The 19,144-nt window shown below is 32.5% G+C and overlaps 3 protein-coding genes across 3 annotated transcripts; 1 reads left to right on the forward strand and 2 right to left on the reverse strand.

Annotated features, from left to right (window-relative positions):
* Positions 1 to 4,766: 4,766 nt before the first annotated feature.
* On the reverse strand, positions 4,767 to 8,975 carry LOC139526435 (uncharacterized). Its single transcript, XM_071321583.1, has 6 exons — positions 8,724 to 8,975; positions 8,215 to 8,466; positions 7,469 to 7,847; positions 6,756 to 7,049; positions 5,981 to 6,214; positions 4,767 to 5,429 (listed from the first exon to the last, which is right to left on the reverse strand). The coding sequence occupies exons 1-6, from the start codon at positions 8,973 to 8,975 to the stop codon at positions 4,966 to 4,968; spliced, it is 1,875 nt and encodes a 624-aa protein (XP_071177684.1). The 3' UTR covers positions 4,767 to 4,965.
* A 1,234-nt stretch (positions 8,976 to 10,209) lies between these two features.
* On the reverse strand, positions 10,210 to 12,263 carry LOC139527808 (uncharacterized). The gene is made up of 4 exons (XM_071323491.1): positions 11,938 to 12,263; positions 11,309 to 11,453; positions 10,885 to 11,004; positions 10,210 to 10,242 (listed from the first exon to the last, which is right to left on the reverse strand). The coding sequence occupies exons 1-4, from the start codon at positions 12,153 to 12,155 to the stop codon at positions 10,210 to 10,212; spliced, it is 516 nt and encodes a 171-aa protein (XP_071179592.1). The 5' UTR covers positions 12,156 to 12,263.
* A 612-nt stretch (positions 12,264 to 12,875) lies between these two features.
* LOC139526436 (ATP-dependent helicase wrn-1-like) lies at positions 12,876 to 16,174 on the forward strand. Its single transcript, XM_071321584.1, has 5 exons — positions 12,876 to 12,941; positions 13,766 to 13,815; positions 14,028 to 14,225; positions 14,617 to 14,736; positions 15,184 to 16,174. Exons 1-5 carry the CDS (start codon positions 12,876 to 12,878, stop codon positions 15,683 to 15,685), a joined length of 936 nt encoding a protein of 311 aa, XP_071177685.1. The 3' UTR covers positions 15,686 to 16,174.
* The last annotated feature ends 2,970 nt before the right edge of the window (positions 16,175 to 19,144 follow it).

Consider the following 19,144-nt stretch of genomic DNA (forward strand, 5'->3'; position numbering starts at 1 on the left):
TCTTTCTATATGCCAATACCCTTAAAGCCTTCTAAGAAGAAAAAAAACTGACCTCCGAATAGAGGTTCTCCAAAAATAACCCCTGGTTTTCTCGAAATTTTTAATTAGTATACCGTGGAGCGCAATAATCCTCAATGTTTAATTCTAAATCATAGACAAGTACATTTTGGCTGAAAATGGTCTAAATATTTTTTTCTTTTTTTGAGTTTTTGAAAATTTGATGGTTAGTTTAAGTAAACAAGGACATCGAAAGCACTATTTTGTGTCAGAGTAGGGCTACTTTTACAAACGTTCTAAATTGGAGGGAGTTATTGGAGGTGTGACAAAAGCAGATCAAATTAACGCAGATTTTCGTATTTTTATATCACACTCTATGTAGTGATGATACGATAAATTTCTATCCATGCAAGAAATAGATAATAAGACGCAATCATGCATAAGTGAAATGAACTTCGAAAACATGATAGGTGACAATGGCGCAGCTGTTTATTAAAAAACGGAATACGAAACCTCATTACTGGACAGCAAAGAAGAATCAGAAAAAAGCTATGTAATACATGTAAAACACATTCTTCTAATGGAGGCCACACCCCTGCCTCAACAAAAAAAAACGTGAATGAAAAATAAAAAAAAAAAGACACAGACACAATTAATCCGCTGGATTTTGATTCCAATTGACAACAACATTTGAATTAGATTTTATACATAATAAACAATGAAATGAATAGCTCATCAGGAATACAAATATCTGTATGTACGTCTCAATCCTTATTTATTTATGCGTACATTATATTGTAGTCCGAGATTACTCTGACGTCCAACGGCTGTTTTGCCAGACAAGCGTGGGCCGTGGACGTCATAGTTCGTCCCATATCAAAAAGTGGATATTTGCCCGTCCAAAATAGATGCGCTGCTTCGTCGCTTCTGGTGCCGACTAACGGCCTTGAAATTTTATAAATCGTGTATCAATTTGTTTATATTTTATTAATCTCTTCATTTATGTAAGTTTCATCTACCTGCCACCTTTTTTTTTTCTCATATTCAGACAGTCTTCACAGTGACCTATCGATTAGTATAGAAAGTCCCTGAATGAACGAATGTTTATAACATGCAAGTGTTAGAACACCATTATCAAACTGACGAATGGATTGGTTCATGCCTGAAAAAGTAACTTAATTTGAAATTTTGTTTATTATTTTTAATCGTATAAAGTACAATGTCAAATAGCATTTTGAACTATAGGCAATTTGTATAATCACTCGATGAAAGTTGGATACACTCGAAAAAGCCCGGACTGCTCTCGAAAAAACCCGAACATAAATAAATAAATTTAGTCTCAAAATGTCGTTTTCAATGCAAAAAAGAGAATTTTTGTAAAGTGTCTGTATTTCTCAGGATAAATAGATCCTATGTATGCATTTCCTTCAACATTATCAGTGTTGTGTGTATAAACATGGCTTTATTCTGTATTTTGGAATTAAAGCATTTTAAGGCTTATTTTAACTTTTTTTAACGAAAAATAATGTCAGGTTAGTAATATCTTTCTATATCAAATACTATCATAGATAATATAACTTTATATATTAAACACAAGCGTCTATATAACGTTTTGTTAGAGATGAAGTCTGTTTGTTTACATTTTTGTTCATATTCACTCGAAAAAAAGTGGTCACACTCGAAAAAGCCCGATCAAATCACTCGAAAACCCACGATCCTAGCCGGACACTATACCTACCGTGTATATATTTATAATGTAGATTTGGCTGTTAACAAATATTGATTGTTGTAGAAATATCTAATTTCTGTACAATATATAATAAACGGTTTTACCTAAGTTATATCTCTTTTATAAAGCATTCTGTTTTAAATTGATATGATGGATGGCTGTTTAATGTTCAGTGGCAAATAATATGCATTTTCGGGACGAATCAAATATTCCTGAATTGAAATCCGGTGTTTTACTAAGCCGAGATTTTCTTTCTTTTTTGTGCTTCTTTCTAGCAGAGAAAAGGCTAGCTACAGCGAAGTGCATCACAGTGTTCATTTAACTTTAATTTAATCAATCAATTTATTTTGACCAGTTTTTTTTTATATTTTAATCGTAAGATAAACCATATAAAATACCCAATTAAGATGGAAATTCTCACAAATAAAATGCATTATATTTTTTTTTGATAATAAATCAGGTCTGACGATTTGATATCTACAATAGTAGGAGACTCGGATACCTCAATGTTGAAGAAACAACATTGAAAACGACTTATTGAGAAGGCCAAACGATTATTTCTTATCATTACAGTAAAAATAATGATGGATTCTACAATATCTCTTTATAAAACAATGTCATCAATATTTATGAAAAACTATATCAGATTAAAAAAAATATATATACCTAAATGTATACAAAAAAAAGTAAGAAGATATACAATTGTTATGGTTGAACATTGAAAGATTTAGCGCAGTATATTTATCAATAGGGTAATGCATTAGAAACAGTCTAATTCAAAAAAGCAGATTACAACCATAAATCTTGCTGTTAATGACATCCCTCATTCATTTATACTGTTGTATTATTGTTTTATACTTTACAATTTTGTCAATGTTGTATGAAGATTATAGAGACAATTCATCTTCAACTAATTGTTATTGTATGTTGTTGTGTATTGGGTGTTAGCTATAGGTATTCCTCGTATAATCTCGGGGAAATGGGAATTGGACTTTCAGGCGTGTACGTTCTATAATATATGCAATAGTTGCGGCATAGAATACTATTACTGGACTAAAGAAATATCAAAAATAAAAATGGTTCTATCAAAAATTTAAATAACAAAATAACCGAAGTCCGAGGAAATTCCTCACCAAATGGCAAAAATAGATATCTCAATTACATCAAATTAATGTCATAATACTGATTTGGTAGAAAATGGCGAACCAAACTCGATTCAATTTCCTCAAAATTATCTCCCCATTACGCCCGTTCATTTTACAATCTCAGAAAAAGGAAGCAATTGTAGGGATGACGCGCTGCCAATTTATCTCTTAAAAACAGATAGATTTATCCATAGTACCATAACAATCGTTATATTCCAGTTGTATTTTAACAAATTCAATTCAAATATTTATTGTCATATAAAATCTGAACAATAAGTTTGTGGCAAATAATATAAACATACACAAAATACATTTAACAAACAAAACCATGAAAACAAAAAAAGCGAAAACAATCTATATATATGATATATAAATATATTTTATAAATAAATCAAGAGTCCCCTGTCCTCAGTTCTAATTCCTGTTTAAAATAGGACCCTAAGCTTTCTACTTCTTTTGAGGTTGATGGACAAAGAAGATATTTATTTTTTTCATTTTCTTGCCAGGACATAAAATCTGGCATACAAATGTATAAACTGAGGGGCGTAAAACGGGGCGGGGTATCTGCACGGAAGGACGCGAAATAACATTCCATTTCACGATGAACGTACAATTAAAAATGCCTTGCACGTTGCACTTTTTACAGATTTCACGAAATACGATGAATAACGAACATTTTTCAAGACTGCACATGAAATAAAAATGGCAAAACACGTTGCACGAAAATAACCCTTTGCCATCCTCTATACTAGCTACTGAGCATCATTTAGTGAACTTTTCTGCATTCAGTCAAACTGTCTGATCGGTTGTAAGCTGGATTTTTAAAAAGTAAAAAAAACAATTTAATACTATATATTTTGTTGAGTGCAGACTAAACAAGTGCAGAGGTTGGAGACAAATATCCATGATAGATAGCAGACACCAAAAAAAAAATGATTTTATTTTAAAGTTATGCACTTTAAAGATCCAGTTGAAAAGTCTGTCGTCAATAACTTTTCGTTATTTGAATACGCCTACTTTGTTGTTATGATTCATTAGAACATGTAGAAAGGTATTTCACTTGACTCATGTATTTAATTATTTTAGTACTGTAAAATGATAACTTCATTTAATCAACCTGTAGGCTTTATTTATAGGAATAATAGAATCTGAAGCGAGGTATCAATAAATAAATATATACATTTTCAAGGCAAAATATATCGGCAATGCAAACACGCCCCTAACTTAAAATACCACTCGACTTTCTGTAATCGATTCAATTATTGCCCATTTTTTCCTTCATATAAAAAAAAATTGTACCTCAGAAAGATCCATCTATTATCTTTCTGAGGTTTTTGTTTCAAAGGAATGTATGCTTATTCACCTAGTCCAGCCCTGGCCTCAGTGACTCTTTTTTTTTTTTTTTTTTTTTTTGTTGTCACTGAGTCCAGCTCGCCCTCCATTGCCTTCAATGGTGCAAGCTCCCGGGTAGATTACCCGGGGACGATTGGGACGATGCCAGAGCGCTCAAGAACGAAATATGTACAAAAAATGGTAAAACTTGATAAAATAAACAAGTTACATACCTGAAATGCTTGTACCCTATATGGAAAATCATCTTTACAGGAGGAAATCCCTTGCAGTAGAAGCTGTGGACATCTTGTTTACATCAGTAACGCTATATTACGGAACGTGACGTTTCCACGCTATAACGTAAACGAAACGAATTTAATGTGTCGATAACGATTTTCAACGTTTGACGTCGTTAAATCGACGACTTTAGATCTATTACTTTTCATACGTTGACTTAACAGACACTGAATACTGCTGGTTAATTATGACACTTTAAAATATGCATTTTCAGATGAGGTTTATTGATCGATCATGTGTTTTTTCCCAAGAGACAGAAACTAAATTACTTTAAAGTTTCCACAAACATGTTTCAATTTATCTACGATTTTTTTTGGTTGTTTTTGTGTTTTTGCAAAATGTTCTTTATATCATCATGATAAACATTCGATGCACTGATATAGATAATTTAATCAGGTTGTGTTTTTTGTGTGCAACAATAAAAAAAAAATACAATACAATATAGCATGATCGAATTAATTTAATCTACAAAATACGCTTCCTTCTATCTAATTTTTTTGACAATCTTTCAATTTTTGTTAACATTGATCCAATAGAATTACATGATTTCAGAGTAAATTTTTTAAATGATTTATAAGTCCTCCCCCCATGATAATTGAATAAATCTTCTTTTTGCAAATGAGAAATAAGTTTGATAACGTCCGTCCGTCTTCTATTACATCCCCCAACTGCATGCCATGTTCTTTGGCCTGTCATGGTGTCATATATACTGTTTATTTCCGTCTTCAGTCCGCCTACAATTTTACCATGTCTGTCAATCGTTTCGTCTGTCATTTTCCCCGTCATATGTAAAGAATTTATAAAGTCTTTGTTTAGGAATTCATTAACAAGGTCCATTTCTAGATTTGACCCTCTTCCTCCGGTGTAATTAACGGTTCTGTTCCAAATTATATCTTCTCTTAATTTTGTCGGTAAAAAACCATTTACACCTGCAAAGGAAAGTTATCATGGTTGGTCATAACCTTTTAGGATTAAACACCACTCTATTATCTAATATTATCCAAACAAAATTGTCCATTTCTTCGTAAATATTCAGTACTGGAGATGTGCAATAAGAAATCTCTTCAATATTTAGTCATCGCACTTTTACCTTTTAAACAATTTTTCAACAAAAATTTAGACGAAAAATTCCGATTTTTAATTTAGGGTTAAACGGCAGATAGGCGCCTCTGTCAGCTATTCCTTGCGATAACCTTTTTATGAACATGTTTATTGTTCAAAATCATTTTATATATATAATATAAATTATTGTAACTAATAAAGACAAAATGGCGAACTACTTTATTATTAACGATTTCCATTTTCTATCTTTTTATTCAGCTTTTGTTCATGTTTCATCTCGGAAATTCGGGCCGTGTTAAGTTTTTTTTGTTGTTGCAGCGAATGATAGGTCTTATCTTGTTTTTCCCTTTTAGATCTTAGATTTAAATTTAAAATTTTAACGCAATTTTACGCATTTTTCAAATAACGATACACATACCTGCTAATAATCTATGGGCCAAAATAAAATATTTCGGATGGTGTGTAATGTGAAACTGGACTAAGTCCAGTTTCCAAAATTTTATCATGGCCGGACCATCTCCGTTCCGTACAGCTGTACGTCTGATTCTGTCATTCAGACCTCGCCAAAGCAATCCTGTGCTGTAGTTTAGTTTGTGATCTTCGGCTTCCTTGTTGCTTTTCTCACATTTTTTGGAACAATACCATTTACCATCTATTTAAACGAAAATACGGAATTTGTTTATTGTCACTTGGGTACGTTTTCATTTCGCCCTCAACTGGAATGTTCGGGGTAGGGGGTAGTGTTAATTGTGTATATTGAATGAGATAGGGAAAGCACAAAGAAAACTAAAGACTTCTATACAAACATACGCGTACTAATAGTAAAAAAGTGCTTCACAATAAATACCTGTAGATGTGATCTTGACGGGAAACAAATTCCTTAATTATTGTTATTCATTCCTGCATGCTTAAGGAAAATAAAATTAGTTTCGTGTATCACCTACAGCTTTACTCTTTAAAAAATTTGCACAAGATATAGTTCAGTTTTCCAGAAGACCAGTACACGCTATTTAATCAAAGCACATGCTTACTATTCTAATAACTCTTACGATTAACCTGATTCAAACCATTCGATATTATGAGCATAATTAATATTCATACACGTACTTCCATCAATAAACTCAAGTCTTACTAAAAAATTATAATTCGTAAAAATAAATACAACATAAAATATTAAGTTTAGCAAAGTGTACCTGGAATTTTGTCAATTTTGACACAATCTACATGAAACCATGTGCCATTTGAACATGATTGGTTATCACAACCAATCATGTCGATATCAAGACCTCTGTCTTTCTTGCATGTACAAAACCTGTACATGCCAGCCCCTGCTTTACACAAATCCGTACAAAACCAAGGTGAGTCTAAAGTAGTATTGGCATCAGGCGCAACGCAGCTTTGGTGAAAATATCGTGTTGTACAGAAAGAATTTGTACATTGGACTATAGTATCCTCAAGTTCTAGAAATATACAAAATATCGATTGGACTATTATAATTGCTGATTACCCAGGCCTTACAAAAAATATGCACCCCCCTGAATTTATAAGCAATTGCAATGTCGCTGCTTGAAATAAAATAACATGTGTACAATTGTTCAGCTTTATATAGACTACATATATATAATATATAAATATATACTGGTATGATAAAAAACGCGCATTGGTAATAAAATGATGGTGCCTTTTGTTCATGCAATTACTTAATCATGCTTTTTATAAAAAGTAATACAATCATAAAATGTTTAGATATTATCAAAGTTGATTTCAGATCGTAGAAATTGATACAATGAACCAATTGTTGTCCAATATAACAGGCATTATAGATCGGCTAATTTTTTGACAAAAGAATATCCAAGTGTTGAAATAGTTTAAAGTATGTGATTACAAAACATGTCATTAGTCATTTAAGGGCACTTGCCATCTTTGCAGTTACATATCTGAGAGTTATCGTCCCTTGGAATTTCTGCCGGATCTATGCATTCCGTTCCACAATTATGCCATATTTTTTCAATGAGCTGGGTTGCTTTTTGGTGCAAGTAAACTTTCTGTGCAGACGCTGTGTTAGGAAAATTTGATGGAATTTCTTCTATACCATTTATTTGCATTAGCTGCCTTAGAAGTAAAAGGGTAAAGCTGTCCGTTACATGATTCAGTAAATCTACTGCATGATTAAAGCATTTGGAAACGTCTTTCCCAACAGATCTGTGGTTGAACGCATTTTTTATATTGTATAGTGTGCCTTTCTCGGTACAGCTGTTCCCATCAAAAAATTCGTTCCACGTGTCCTGAAATATTCAATTCCGAATGAGTATTTCTTATCTATTTCATTTTTTCTTTAAATATTATAAGCATGAACTTACTATATCGCTATTCATTATTAGTGACTACTACTATATCTTTATTTTCAAAGCTTCTCTCGTTAGAAATGATAACACCAAAAAAATTAAAGTCATTTCTTCAATATCGGTTTAGTTACATGTATGAAGATTTTAATAACACAAAGGATTCTCTTAAAAAAAATCACGCTAACATAATTTACAGTAAAACTTAGCCAATAGTACATGCATTTAAAGCATATTCCTTTTTTCTTTAAACGAAAACTGAAGGACACTGGGAAAGGATTCTGCACCTTAAAAATTATAAGAATGTAACCTGAAGAATGAGCATGCGTTTGTGAAATTCCTGTGGACAAGGTTCCAACCCTTCGAGTCTGTCTTCTGCAGTTCTTCCTCCAGCCCGAGCATTGTGAGCATCATTGTGTCTTTCACAAGTAAGCCCATCGCCGTATACTACACATGCATTCAATTTCCCGTTAGTTATAGGGACATACTTGTGCAATTTCCCTAATATTGCTATTGTACCAGCAGTGGAAGATGGGTTTTCTTGAATTATTCCCAAGTTTATCTACAAAGATACGACTTTGATTTGTATTTGTGTTTACAGAATAGTCATCGAACTTATAAGAAAGAACTTGAAACGGTGTTTAATGGAAAAGAAAACATCATTACGAGAATTTTTTAAATAGAATTGTATTTTTATTCTGTTAATTCTGGAATTTTTTATACTAACCCCAGGCGAATTTGATAAAGAATACGAAAACAAGTGGATTTTTTTTCAAAACTGAGTGTCTTTATATTTTTTTTTATCTACTTAAATCTTACTAAATGTGACTTTTTTTCCATAACTGCTGTGTGTTGATGGGCAAAAGGTTTAGGACTATGGGGCTTAAACGCTTGGAGATATTCTGCAGCAATAGATTCCACCTCAAATATCAGTCGGTTTTTCAAATCTATGATATCTTCATCAGATGGTAAGTAGCTCTTCAGTGGTATTGTTGAGGCTGGAATGAAGTCATCGGTAGAAAGATCTGCAGTTTGAACCCTATTAACAGCAGCGTATGCTAGAGCCCACATATGATACTTGTTTTGATGATCTGTGGTTTGTTGTCTGACTGTCAAGTGCCTACCAATATTGTCCCAACAGAATGTGTAGCCAGGATGTTTTTCTGAATATAGGAGTATAATTAGAAACGATGTAAATGTTTAATCCATTTTCTGTTTTTATAATCGTCTGAAAAGTCGAAAATATGAAAAATGTAATTTAACCGCGAATGAGACCAATTTGATGTTTTGAGACCAAATGTCGCCGATCTTACCGACTATAGATCAACGAACTAACAGTAAATGCCTGTCTTTACTTTCAAATCATTAATCAATATAAAATAAAAGTATGTTATGGATATAAAAAATGAGGCGTGAGTGTCGATGAGATCATTTTAGAATATATTCTTATTGGATTGTTCTACTTTAGCAGTTGTATGCACACGGGCCCACTGCCTTTGCCATTAACACTATATAATTACTTTCAAAAAGACGTACATGTGCGTCAAGATGGTCGTTAATAAACTTATTCTATATAAATTTCTATTTACCACTGCCTTTCAAAGGATAAAGTATCACCATTTGTTTATGATTTACTTTGCTTCAAAATAATTTTATTTTAAAATAGTATGAAATTCAAAACAGTGTAGCTGTGGCCATTGATTGACACATTAAAATCATTCATTGACTGGGACAATTTAGGTGAACGTTTGTATGTAACGAGCAATGCTCACTATGTACTTTTTAAAGACACTTAAACTATGGGGTCACCAAAGGTTCTCAACATCTAAATAAAGTTATTCGAAAAATTAATCAGAAATAACACGATATTTTGATTTATATCAATTATATAAATCAAAACACAAAGGTTATTCCTGATTAATTTTTCGAATTATTTTATAATTAAAGGCGTTAAGAAACCTTTGTTGACCCCACAGTTTAAATGTCTATCGTAGGTACGTCATGAACAGTGGTTGTTACAGACAAACGTTCACGTAAATTGTCCCAGTCAATGGATGATTTTGATGGGTCAATCAATGGCCACAGCTACACTGTTTTGAATTTCATACTAAAACATTCGCAATATAAAGTTGAAGATGTTTATCACCAACTATTACCATGTATGTGCTTGTTTTGTTCTTCTTTATTTGAGACGTCAAATAATCTCCTTCGTACATTTGTTTGTGTTAACTCATTATGTTCATTAGGTGACACAACATTCCTACTAGACGCTTCACTATTTTCATTACACTCTTCTTCATCTTTGTTATTCTTTGTTATTCAAACTTTTACTCTGTTCCTACGGAAACATTAAAGATGAGGATAAAGTAACATCTTCATAATGAACTTATTTATTATATAAAAAAGAAGATGTGGTGTGATTGCCAATGAGACAACTTTACACAAAAGACCAAAATGACACAAACATTAACAACTATAGGTCACCATGTGGCCTTCAACAATGAGCAATGAGTCCATACCGCATAGTCATCTATAAAAAGCCCCAATAAGACAATGTAAAACAATTCAAACAAGAAAACTAACGACCTTATTTATGTAAAAAAATGAATTATGTTGTTTTGATCATTGTAACGTCAAATCGGCGTGTTATTCGCTTGCTTTATGATAATTAGTTAATATATTTCTGTAATTATTTTACTATAGTTAAACTATACTACATTGAAGCGAAAAACTATAAACCAACAACACCGATACTTCCAGCTTTAACTACACGTGCCGTTCTTATCTACAAAAGTCAAGCTTATTTAATAGCTAGTAGAAAATTTTTATCTACGCGGCAGAGACCAGCCAGCACCAAGAAAGTAACAAACTGACAAAAAAACATCTATTAACCTAAATGTTTTAATTTTATTTTCTTCAACCTCTGCAAAATGTGATCGTCCTGATAAATAGCTGGACGATTTTTTAATTCTGTTCATACCTCAATTAAACTTTTTGCCTCGTTGATTTCTTTATCAAAATCTTTGCATATGACATCAATTGCCCTTCTTGTGGCAGTGGGTCCAAGGCACCATCCCATTCTGTTAAACTGAGTTAAAACCTGTGTTTGAATTCGCAAGGTATCAGTCTTTATGTTCACTTGTCATGTCCGCAACGAACAGTTCAAAATAAATATTTGAATGTTTATCTTTATGAACGAAGTTTTTTTTATTATTTTATCAAAGTTTCTACTAGTAGTATAATATATATAAACAAGTCTAAATTGGAAACTACGTTCAAACCTATGATTGCGTTGGATAAAAACCGCAATTTTTATACGTGTGCATGTAATATATAAGAGAGATATAGAGTTCTTAAAAAGCTTTTCTTTAAATATGTGAAACTTTACGCTAACTTTAGCTTACACTTGATTTACATCCTCCTGTCCATAACTGTATTGAGTTCAAAGTCTGGAAATTTTTACACTGCGTGTTCCTCTTGAACATTAGAACACTGTACATAGTACCAATTTCATTTATGAGTTTAGGGTTAGTGGCTAAGTTTTCAGTTCTGAAACATGAGTTATGAATATAAAAACATGTGCATTAAAATATATATGTTACTATATAATAGTGTTATTAACTGGCTGTTTCTGTATTGGCACTGGTATAGATTCAAGATGGCTATTCAAGCATAGAGACCCGTAGTCGAAATGTGAAGAAAATGTCACAATCGAAGAGGAAGTAACAACAGATATCTAATCAATAAATGGAGCAATGTTTAGTTGATTTTCTAGACTGTTATGTAAAAAAAAATGCAATTGGTAACACACATAGTGTCATATATCGTCAATCAAATTATACTGTATTGAGGTGTGTAATTGCCATTTACAGCATACCATTATATTCGGTCCATAATTGAAACATGGACAGCTTGACGGAAATAGAGCTGTTTTAAATTTTTCACTAATATTTGCACTTTTTTACCTTGCTTAAGTATAAGTGAATGCTTGTAACTAACACAAAATATACAAGAATGAACAGAGTAACATTACCTATATTGAACTTTTTGGGGCGAGAGCATGGATGATAAAACGCCATAAAGAGTTGGTGCCTTCAATTTAAGTTCTGAGACGACTGAAGTCCATTTGAACTGCTTCACTGTTTCTATTGAAATTGACCTAGACAAAATGTTGTTCTCAGATTTCTTTGAAATCTCTTTCATTTCCTTGAAAATGATATCAAAACAGCATTCTCTCAAAGCTCTACGCATACCATCAGTTCCATTAGCAAGTGCGTTGACACCTTTTCTATAATTCCGCTTTACCAAAAAACTTATAGCAGTGTGTAAATGGCTGTTTATAGTATTTCCATGTTTAACGCTTTCCTTTAAAAAATAAATTGTTGCTGTCATTATGTTCAGTGAGAAATATTACATTTACCAAGAAAAAAGTAATAAACACATTTTTGAAAGTAACATATTTATGAATGTCTATTAAATTCCATTTTTATCAAAATAAAATCTAAGATTTTACAAACTGTTCTATCAGATTTTTTATTTCATTGCCTTTAATTTTCAATAATAAAAAAACAAGCCGATACCCTCAGAAAAGGATCGAAAGGATTAAAATGAATTAATATCCTAAACTAGAGGGCAATGCAAGAAGTGATGTAGAAATTAAAATCACGGATTTTGAGGGATTTTTTTTCCTAAACTTTAGTAATCAATTGAAACTTACTTGTTTTGGAGATGAGCTCTGCTTTAACTTCTTTATCGACCTTGGAGTTTTGATTGGAGTAGTGCGCCGTCTTTTGTTTGATGATATGTAACTGTCACTCGACTCTTTTTCACAAAAACTAGTTCTTGCAGCGATAAAAGAATAAAAGTTCCCAAGAGAATTAAAGCAATCTGTAAAGATAAATAGTTCATTGCACTGGGACAAAGATGTTGCTATTAGATGTTACAATCGTGAAGTAGATTAAAAGGGGATAAATGCAAACGCTGACTAGACAGCAAGCACACGACATAACTAATACAATAGCTGGACTCATTTCTTTGGTACACATGTAGAGCAAATTTGTTTCCAATATTTTGTGTAGTAATCATATAACAACCTTAGTCAACCTATATTAATAAGTTAAAGTCACATACGAGACATGATGATCCATGTGGTCGTTGTTTAGCACACGATAAAATTTAAATGTACTCCCAGCAATATTGTCTGTTTAAATATTGTTTATTACATTTTACGGCCTCCTTTATAGTAATTCTTTCGTTTATGTTTAATGAAAGAAAGTGCACATATATATATATATTTACAACTCGTCTAAACATCAACCCAACAATGTTAGATCTGTACATTTGCTTTCGCAAATCTTTTGTTCTTTCGTCGCTGGGATTCGAACCCATGTTTCTGAGATATTGTTACACCAATTCGCCAGCACTGTACTGTAGTCGTCTCGCTAGACCACACGACCACCTGGGCTTCACTAAAATAAAGCTTTCAGTGGCCGTGTGTTACCTTTCCTCGTCAGTAGTAATCTAGCGGCGTACTACAGTACATATTATATAAGGTATGGAGATATTTATATATACAAGTCTAAATTGAAAACTACGTTCAAACCTATGACTGTGTTGAATAAAAATCGCAATTTTTACGTGTGCATGTAAACCAATTTTCGTTTAAAAGGGTCTTTTTAAATACAGCACAAACTACATTATCCAACAGACCAAAGAAGTGAAAAAGTATATTTTAACAAAACGCAAATTACTAACAGGTCGAACAACTGATGTTCTTTAACCATGCTGACTGCCATTGGCGATTGCTAAATAAAATTGATCAGAAGATGTAACAAGATGGATCTTAATTTATATTTTGGAAGGACAGTTTATGCATGATATGTTTTGATGAGGCGCATTGTGTTTCGGATTGGTACGCATATATATGTATATTATAGATTACTACTTTCTACACAATACAACAAGCTTTATTTTGTCAAAATAAACTTCAGATTAATCAATAAGAATGCTTTTATCGCCCAAGTTTGTTGTGATATTGGTCGGAAATGTGCTATTGCAAATGGTGAATTGTAAATTTCGTCTATTAAAATGTATTGCGTTACCTTTGTGGTACTACAATTTCAGGGGAGAATCTTTTAGACCAGAATACAGAAAAGTCGCAAAGATAAGAAGCATTGCAGATGTCCCTGTCTTGGCCCTTACGGCAACCGTAACACCAAAAGTGAAATCAGACATAGAAAAGTACCTCTATATTAAGAAAGACTGCAATGTAATAGCAGCTATTCCAGACAGGTATATACGAAGTATTTATACAAAGAAATTGCATATTCAAAATTAAGAATATCGACTATGGAAATGTTCAATTATTCATGAAAATTTATATGGACAATTTTCATACAAATTTAGTTATTCAATAATGACAATATGAATTTATTTATTTATACATACGATGAAATCAAGGGATGTGGGCTTTGCTCATTGTTGAAGGCCGTACCGTGACCTATAGTTGTTAATGTCTGTGTCATTGTGGTTTTTTGTGGATAGGTGTCTCATTGGCAATCACACTACATCTTCTTTTTTATATACTAGTATACACAATAATAATAGTTTGCCTACATGAAATTAATAATGAAAAAAAGGAGCAAAACATTACTTATGGAATATCTGTAATGTTCATTTGAAAGGCGAGTTAAATGTAATGATTTTTTTCCAGACCAAATATTCACTTGCAAGTGCAGAAATCTTCCTCCGATTTTGAATCAGAATTGAAATGGTTGCTATCTTCATTGGAGAGAGATATATCTGATTCGCCAAAAACATTAATTTTCTGCAGGTAATTGTCTAAAAAAATTATTTTTGAGCTTCTTAAACGTAGCCGTAATGAGATGTGGTTACAAGTAACTATCTTATAAGAAACTTATTATAAGGAATCACATTATAGAACGTTTTGTATGGCTTTGCATCTGGTACCGTTTGGTTTATGATATATGTCTGTGTCAAAACCGTACACCTAAATATAAACTATATATTATTTCAACCAATAACTTACATTATTTTCATTTTGGTTCATAGACAATGTACATCAGCTTCTGAAAATGCGATTTTCTTCTGAGTATATTTTATTACTCATAAAAACAAATACATGCACTTCCACCATGTAAAATTTTAATAGGTTATCTTTTGGGAATAAAATTCATTTCATCTTTCACAATCAAATGTTTAACTTCAAATTTTCAAATTAAACTCAGTATTCTATCATGTTTTTTTTTTTAATTTTTAGGTCAATCCCAACAGTTGCAGAGATTTTTTTGCTATTTAATGATGAACTAGGGGAAAAAAGGTTTTGTGGCGACTTTCGTTTAGTAGAAATGTTTCACTCGGCAATTTCAGAAGATAGGAAGAAATTGATTCTTGATGAATTTAAAAAGATTGATAGTAAAATTAGATGTGTTGTTGCAACCGTTGCTTTTGGTATGGGCATTTACATACCCGACATTCGCAATGTGGTACACTGGGGTGCACCAAAATCTATTTTGAGTTATTGGCAAGAAGTAGGTCGTTGTGCACGTGATGGGAAAGACGGTGTGGCTGTCTGCTATGCATATGCAAGATCTCTGCATACAAATACTACCTCAGCAGATGTTGTGGATATGGTGAAGAGCACATCATGTATACGACGAGTTACTCTTGCCAATTTTGCAATTCCAGGTGTCACCTCAGTAAATCATATCGTAAATCCAAGGTGCTGTTGTATCTGTGATATGGATATATGGAAACATTAATTGAAGCATTTTGTATGGGATGAATAAAAAGTTATAAATTCAGCGTATCCCTTTGTCAAATTCAGTGTATAATACTAAAGTACCAGTAGACAAACACAGACCATTGCAATTAAAATATGGAGTTTCTAAATTCATGTTCATGCCCCATTTATTGGCATTATGCTTTTTTTGTATATGCTTCCGTTCGTTCTTCCGTCCGTACGTCCGTCTACCCCGTTTTTGCGGTTAAAGTTTTTGGTCAAAGTCGTTTTTAATGATGTTGAAGTCAAATCAACTTTAGGCTTGTTCCCTATGATATAAACTTTGTAATTATAATGCCAAATTCAAGATTTTATCTCATTATCACTGTCCACTGAACATAGAAAATGATAGTGCGGATGGAGCATCCGTGTACGTTTGACATATTCTTGTTTTCAACTGTTGTTTGATATTAACAGAAAAAAGCAATGGTTCATTTCAACAATGGTCGGAATTTTATCAGAGATAAGAAATACTGTGCGTGTGATTTAATTGGTTTGATTGTAACCGTAATGGAAATTTATAAAAAAACAAAAAAACAAAAAAAAAAAACAATGGAAAATTAAACTGAATTTACATCATAACTGCTTGTCGAATATTGTTGTAATTGACTTTGGGAAAAAACACATGATCGATCAATAAACCTCATCTGAAAATGCATATTTTAAAGTGTCATAATTAACCAGCAGTATTCAGTGTCTGTTAAGTCAACGTATGAAAAGTAATAGATGTAAAGTCGTCGATTTAACGACGTCAAACGTTGAAAATCGTTATCGACACATTAAATTCGTTTCGTTTACGTTATAGCGTGGAAACGTCACGTTCCGTAATATAGCGTTACTGATGTAAACAAGATGTCCACAGCTTCTACTGCAAGGGATTTCCTCCTGTAAAGATGATTTTCCATATAGGGTACAAGCATTTCAGGTATGTAACTTGTTTATTTTATCAAGTTTTACCATTTGTTGTACATATTTCGTTCTTGAGCGCTCTGGCATCGTCCCAATCGTCCCCGGGTAATCTACCCGGGAGCTTGCACCATTGAAGGCAATGGAGGGCGAGCTGGACTCAGTGACAACAAAAAAAAAAAAAAAAAAAAGAGTCACTGAGGCCAGGGCTGGACTACTTATTCACCGAAATGATTCACGTATGTTTGACGCATTATATCCTTAATTATGCACTTTCGTTAAATTATAAAGCCCATTGAAACAGATGTTAACAATTCAAATATACCAGTTTCATTTTTTGCATTCCCCAACAAAAGAGTTCCATTTATATTATAAATATCAACTGGGTTCCAGTCTGTTCATTTCTAGTTAAACTTTTCACTTGTACGACAACATTCGTTTTGGTTATATTGACATTACAGGTAAATATGTCAAATCCGGGTATAGCAGTCAACATTGTGTTATAATCAAAGCACATAAGCAAAAACGAAAGAAAAGACAAACAAAATGTACCATAGCATAATAACGGGATGTTTAAGTACCGAGCCACGTCAAATGAATGTTACAAAAAAATAACTTTTAGTAAAAGTAAAAATTTACAAAAACAAATAAAAAAGAAATCTGTGACACGTTATCAAGATGATAAATAACGTCGGTATATAGAATCGATACTTCAAACATTGAGGAAATATTTTCTCTTTTTTTTTAACGTTGGGAAAATGTCTGAATAGTTCAAAAGGAGACAACTCATTTTTTTGTTGTATAAAACTACGTGCATGAAAGAATTTATTAAAAGAACACTTATGTTTTCATTTCATTTTTGTAGAAATTTTTGATCATGGTTTTCTAATGGTTTTAAAAAATCAACAATTAATGTTTCAGGTCATTGAATTTCAAATTCAGATTAATTGATGACGTTCTGTCTATTAACAATTCAAACTTGTCTTGATAAATATTTTGATATAAGCGTCACTGATGAGTCTTATGAAGACGAAACGCGCGTCTGGCGTACTAAATTATAATCCTAGTACCTTTGATAACTATATTCTTAATAAGTTCAATAATGATATCCTACATGATTTAAAGATAAAGAAATAACAGACACGGTTTCCTCTACGTCATTCTTAGACTTGTACTCCGAATTTGACATACTATGGGTTTTTCAGTCATGATAGTTCAACCGCTAAATGGAAAGCCCGCCGAACATCTTGGAAAAAATTTGTCTCGGGGATAATATTTATCTCGCACTCCGATGACAAAAGTTTGGAATATGATTCAAAAAATAAAAGGTAAACATTCTAAAGCCACTGTTAAACATTTGAAAGACGGCAATTCTTTATTAACATCTGAAAAAGATATTGCCAACAAGCTTGGTGAACTTTTGCGAAATCTTCTTCTAACAACTACAATGAAGATTTTAAAGAGGTTAAAGAAAAAAAAAGAAAAACTTAAGCTTAACTTTAAATAAAAAAATGGTAAAAATTATAATTAATTTTTTTCTTTAGAAGAACTTAAAACATCTCTTTCTAAAGCCCATGACACAGCGTGTGGGCCTGATAACATCCATTATCAACTGTTAAAACACTTGCCAGATTCCTCTCTGGAAGTTCTCTTGTAGCTTATAAATACCATCTGGGAATCTTGTGATTTACCATCAATCTGGAAGCTTGCAACCGTCGTGCCTTTTCCAAAACCAAGTAAAGATCACACGGATCCTATTAACACTCGAACGGATGGTCAATGATCGCCTTGTTTGGTTCTTGGAATCAAATGGGCTATTAGCCAATATCCAGTGTCGATTTCGACAGGGACGCAGTATTCTTGATCATCTTGTTCTATTCGAATCATTTGCATGCTCGTAAATCCTTTCTGTGATTGGACAAAATGCTGTCATGGTGGGTGATTTGGTTGTGTTTGAAAAAAACGTCTCGTGAATTATATCGTGATGGAAAACAAGTGAAAAACTATAAATGTTTGAACTAGATCCTACACAGATTTATATTTTTATTAAAATAATTGTTTCTCCAATAGCTCTTTGCATCCGTGACAGCTGTTTATTCGGGACAATTATATAGTTTTGAATGTCAACTTTGTTGTACGAACGTACATGACCTTTAGAACGCACCTACGCCATGAGAAATTCCGCGGGGTTTTGGTGAATGTAAACAGAAAGATACGAGGACCGAGAATACTGACAAAACAGAGAAAACGTTATTTAAATGGTATCTTTGTGCTTCTGAAGGTTATCGAAATGATAGTTTTAAACATATACTCAAATTTAAATACGTCGGATATCTTATTTAAAGATAGTTCTTGTTTTACAATACAATGCACATATGTCGGGTACTAGCACCTTTAAGTCATGCTAAATTACTGAAATCTTCACAATTCTTACATTTCAGTTAAATTTTAGACGGTTTTCGTGTAAAACGGAAGTGGCCTCATTTGTGTTTATCCTTAATATTGAAATGTAAGTTGTATTTGATGATGATAC

This window comes from Mytilus edulis, chromosome 6 (genome assembly GCF_963676685.1).
Source record: "Mytilus edulis chromosome 6, xbMytEdul2.2, whole genome shotgun sequence".
Classification (NCBI taxonomy): Eukaryota; Metazoa; Mollusca; class Bivalvia; order Mytilida; family Mytilidae; genus Mytilus; species Mytilus edulis.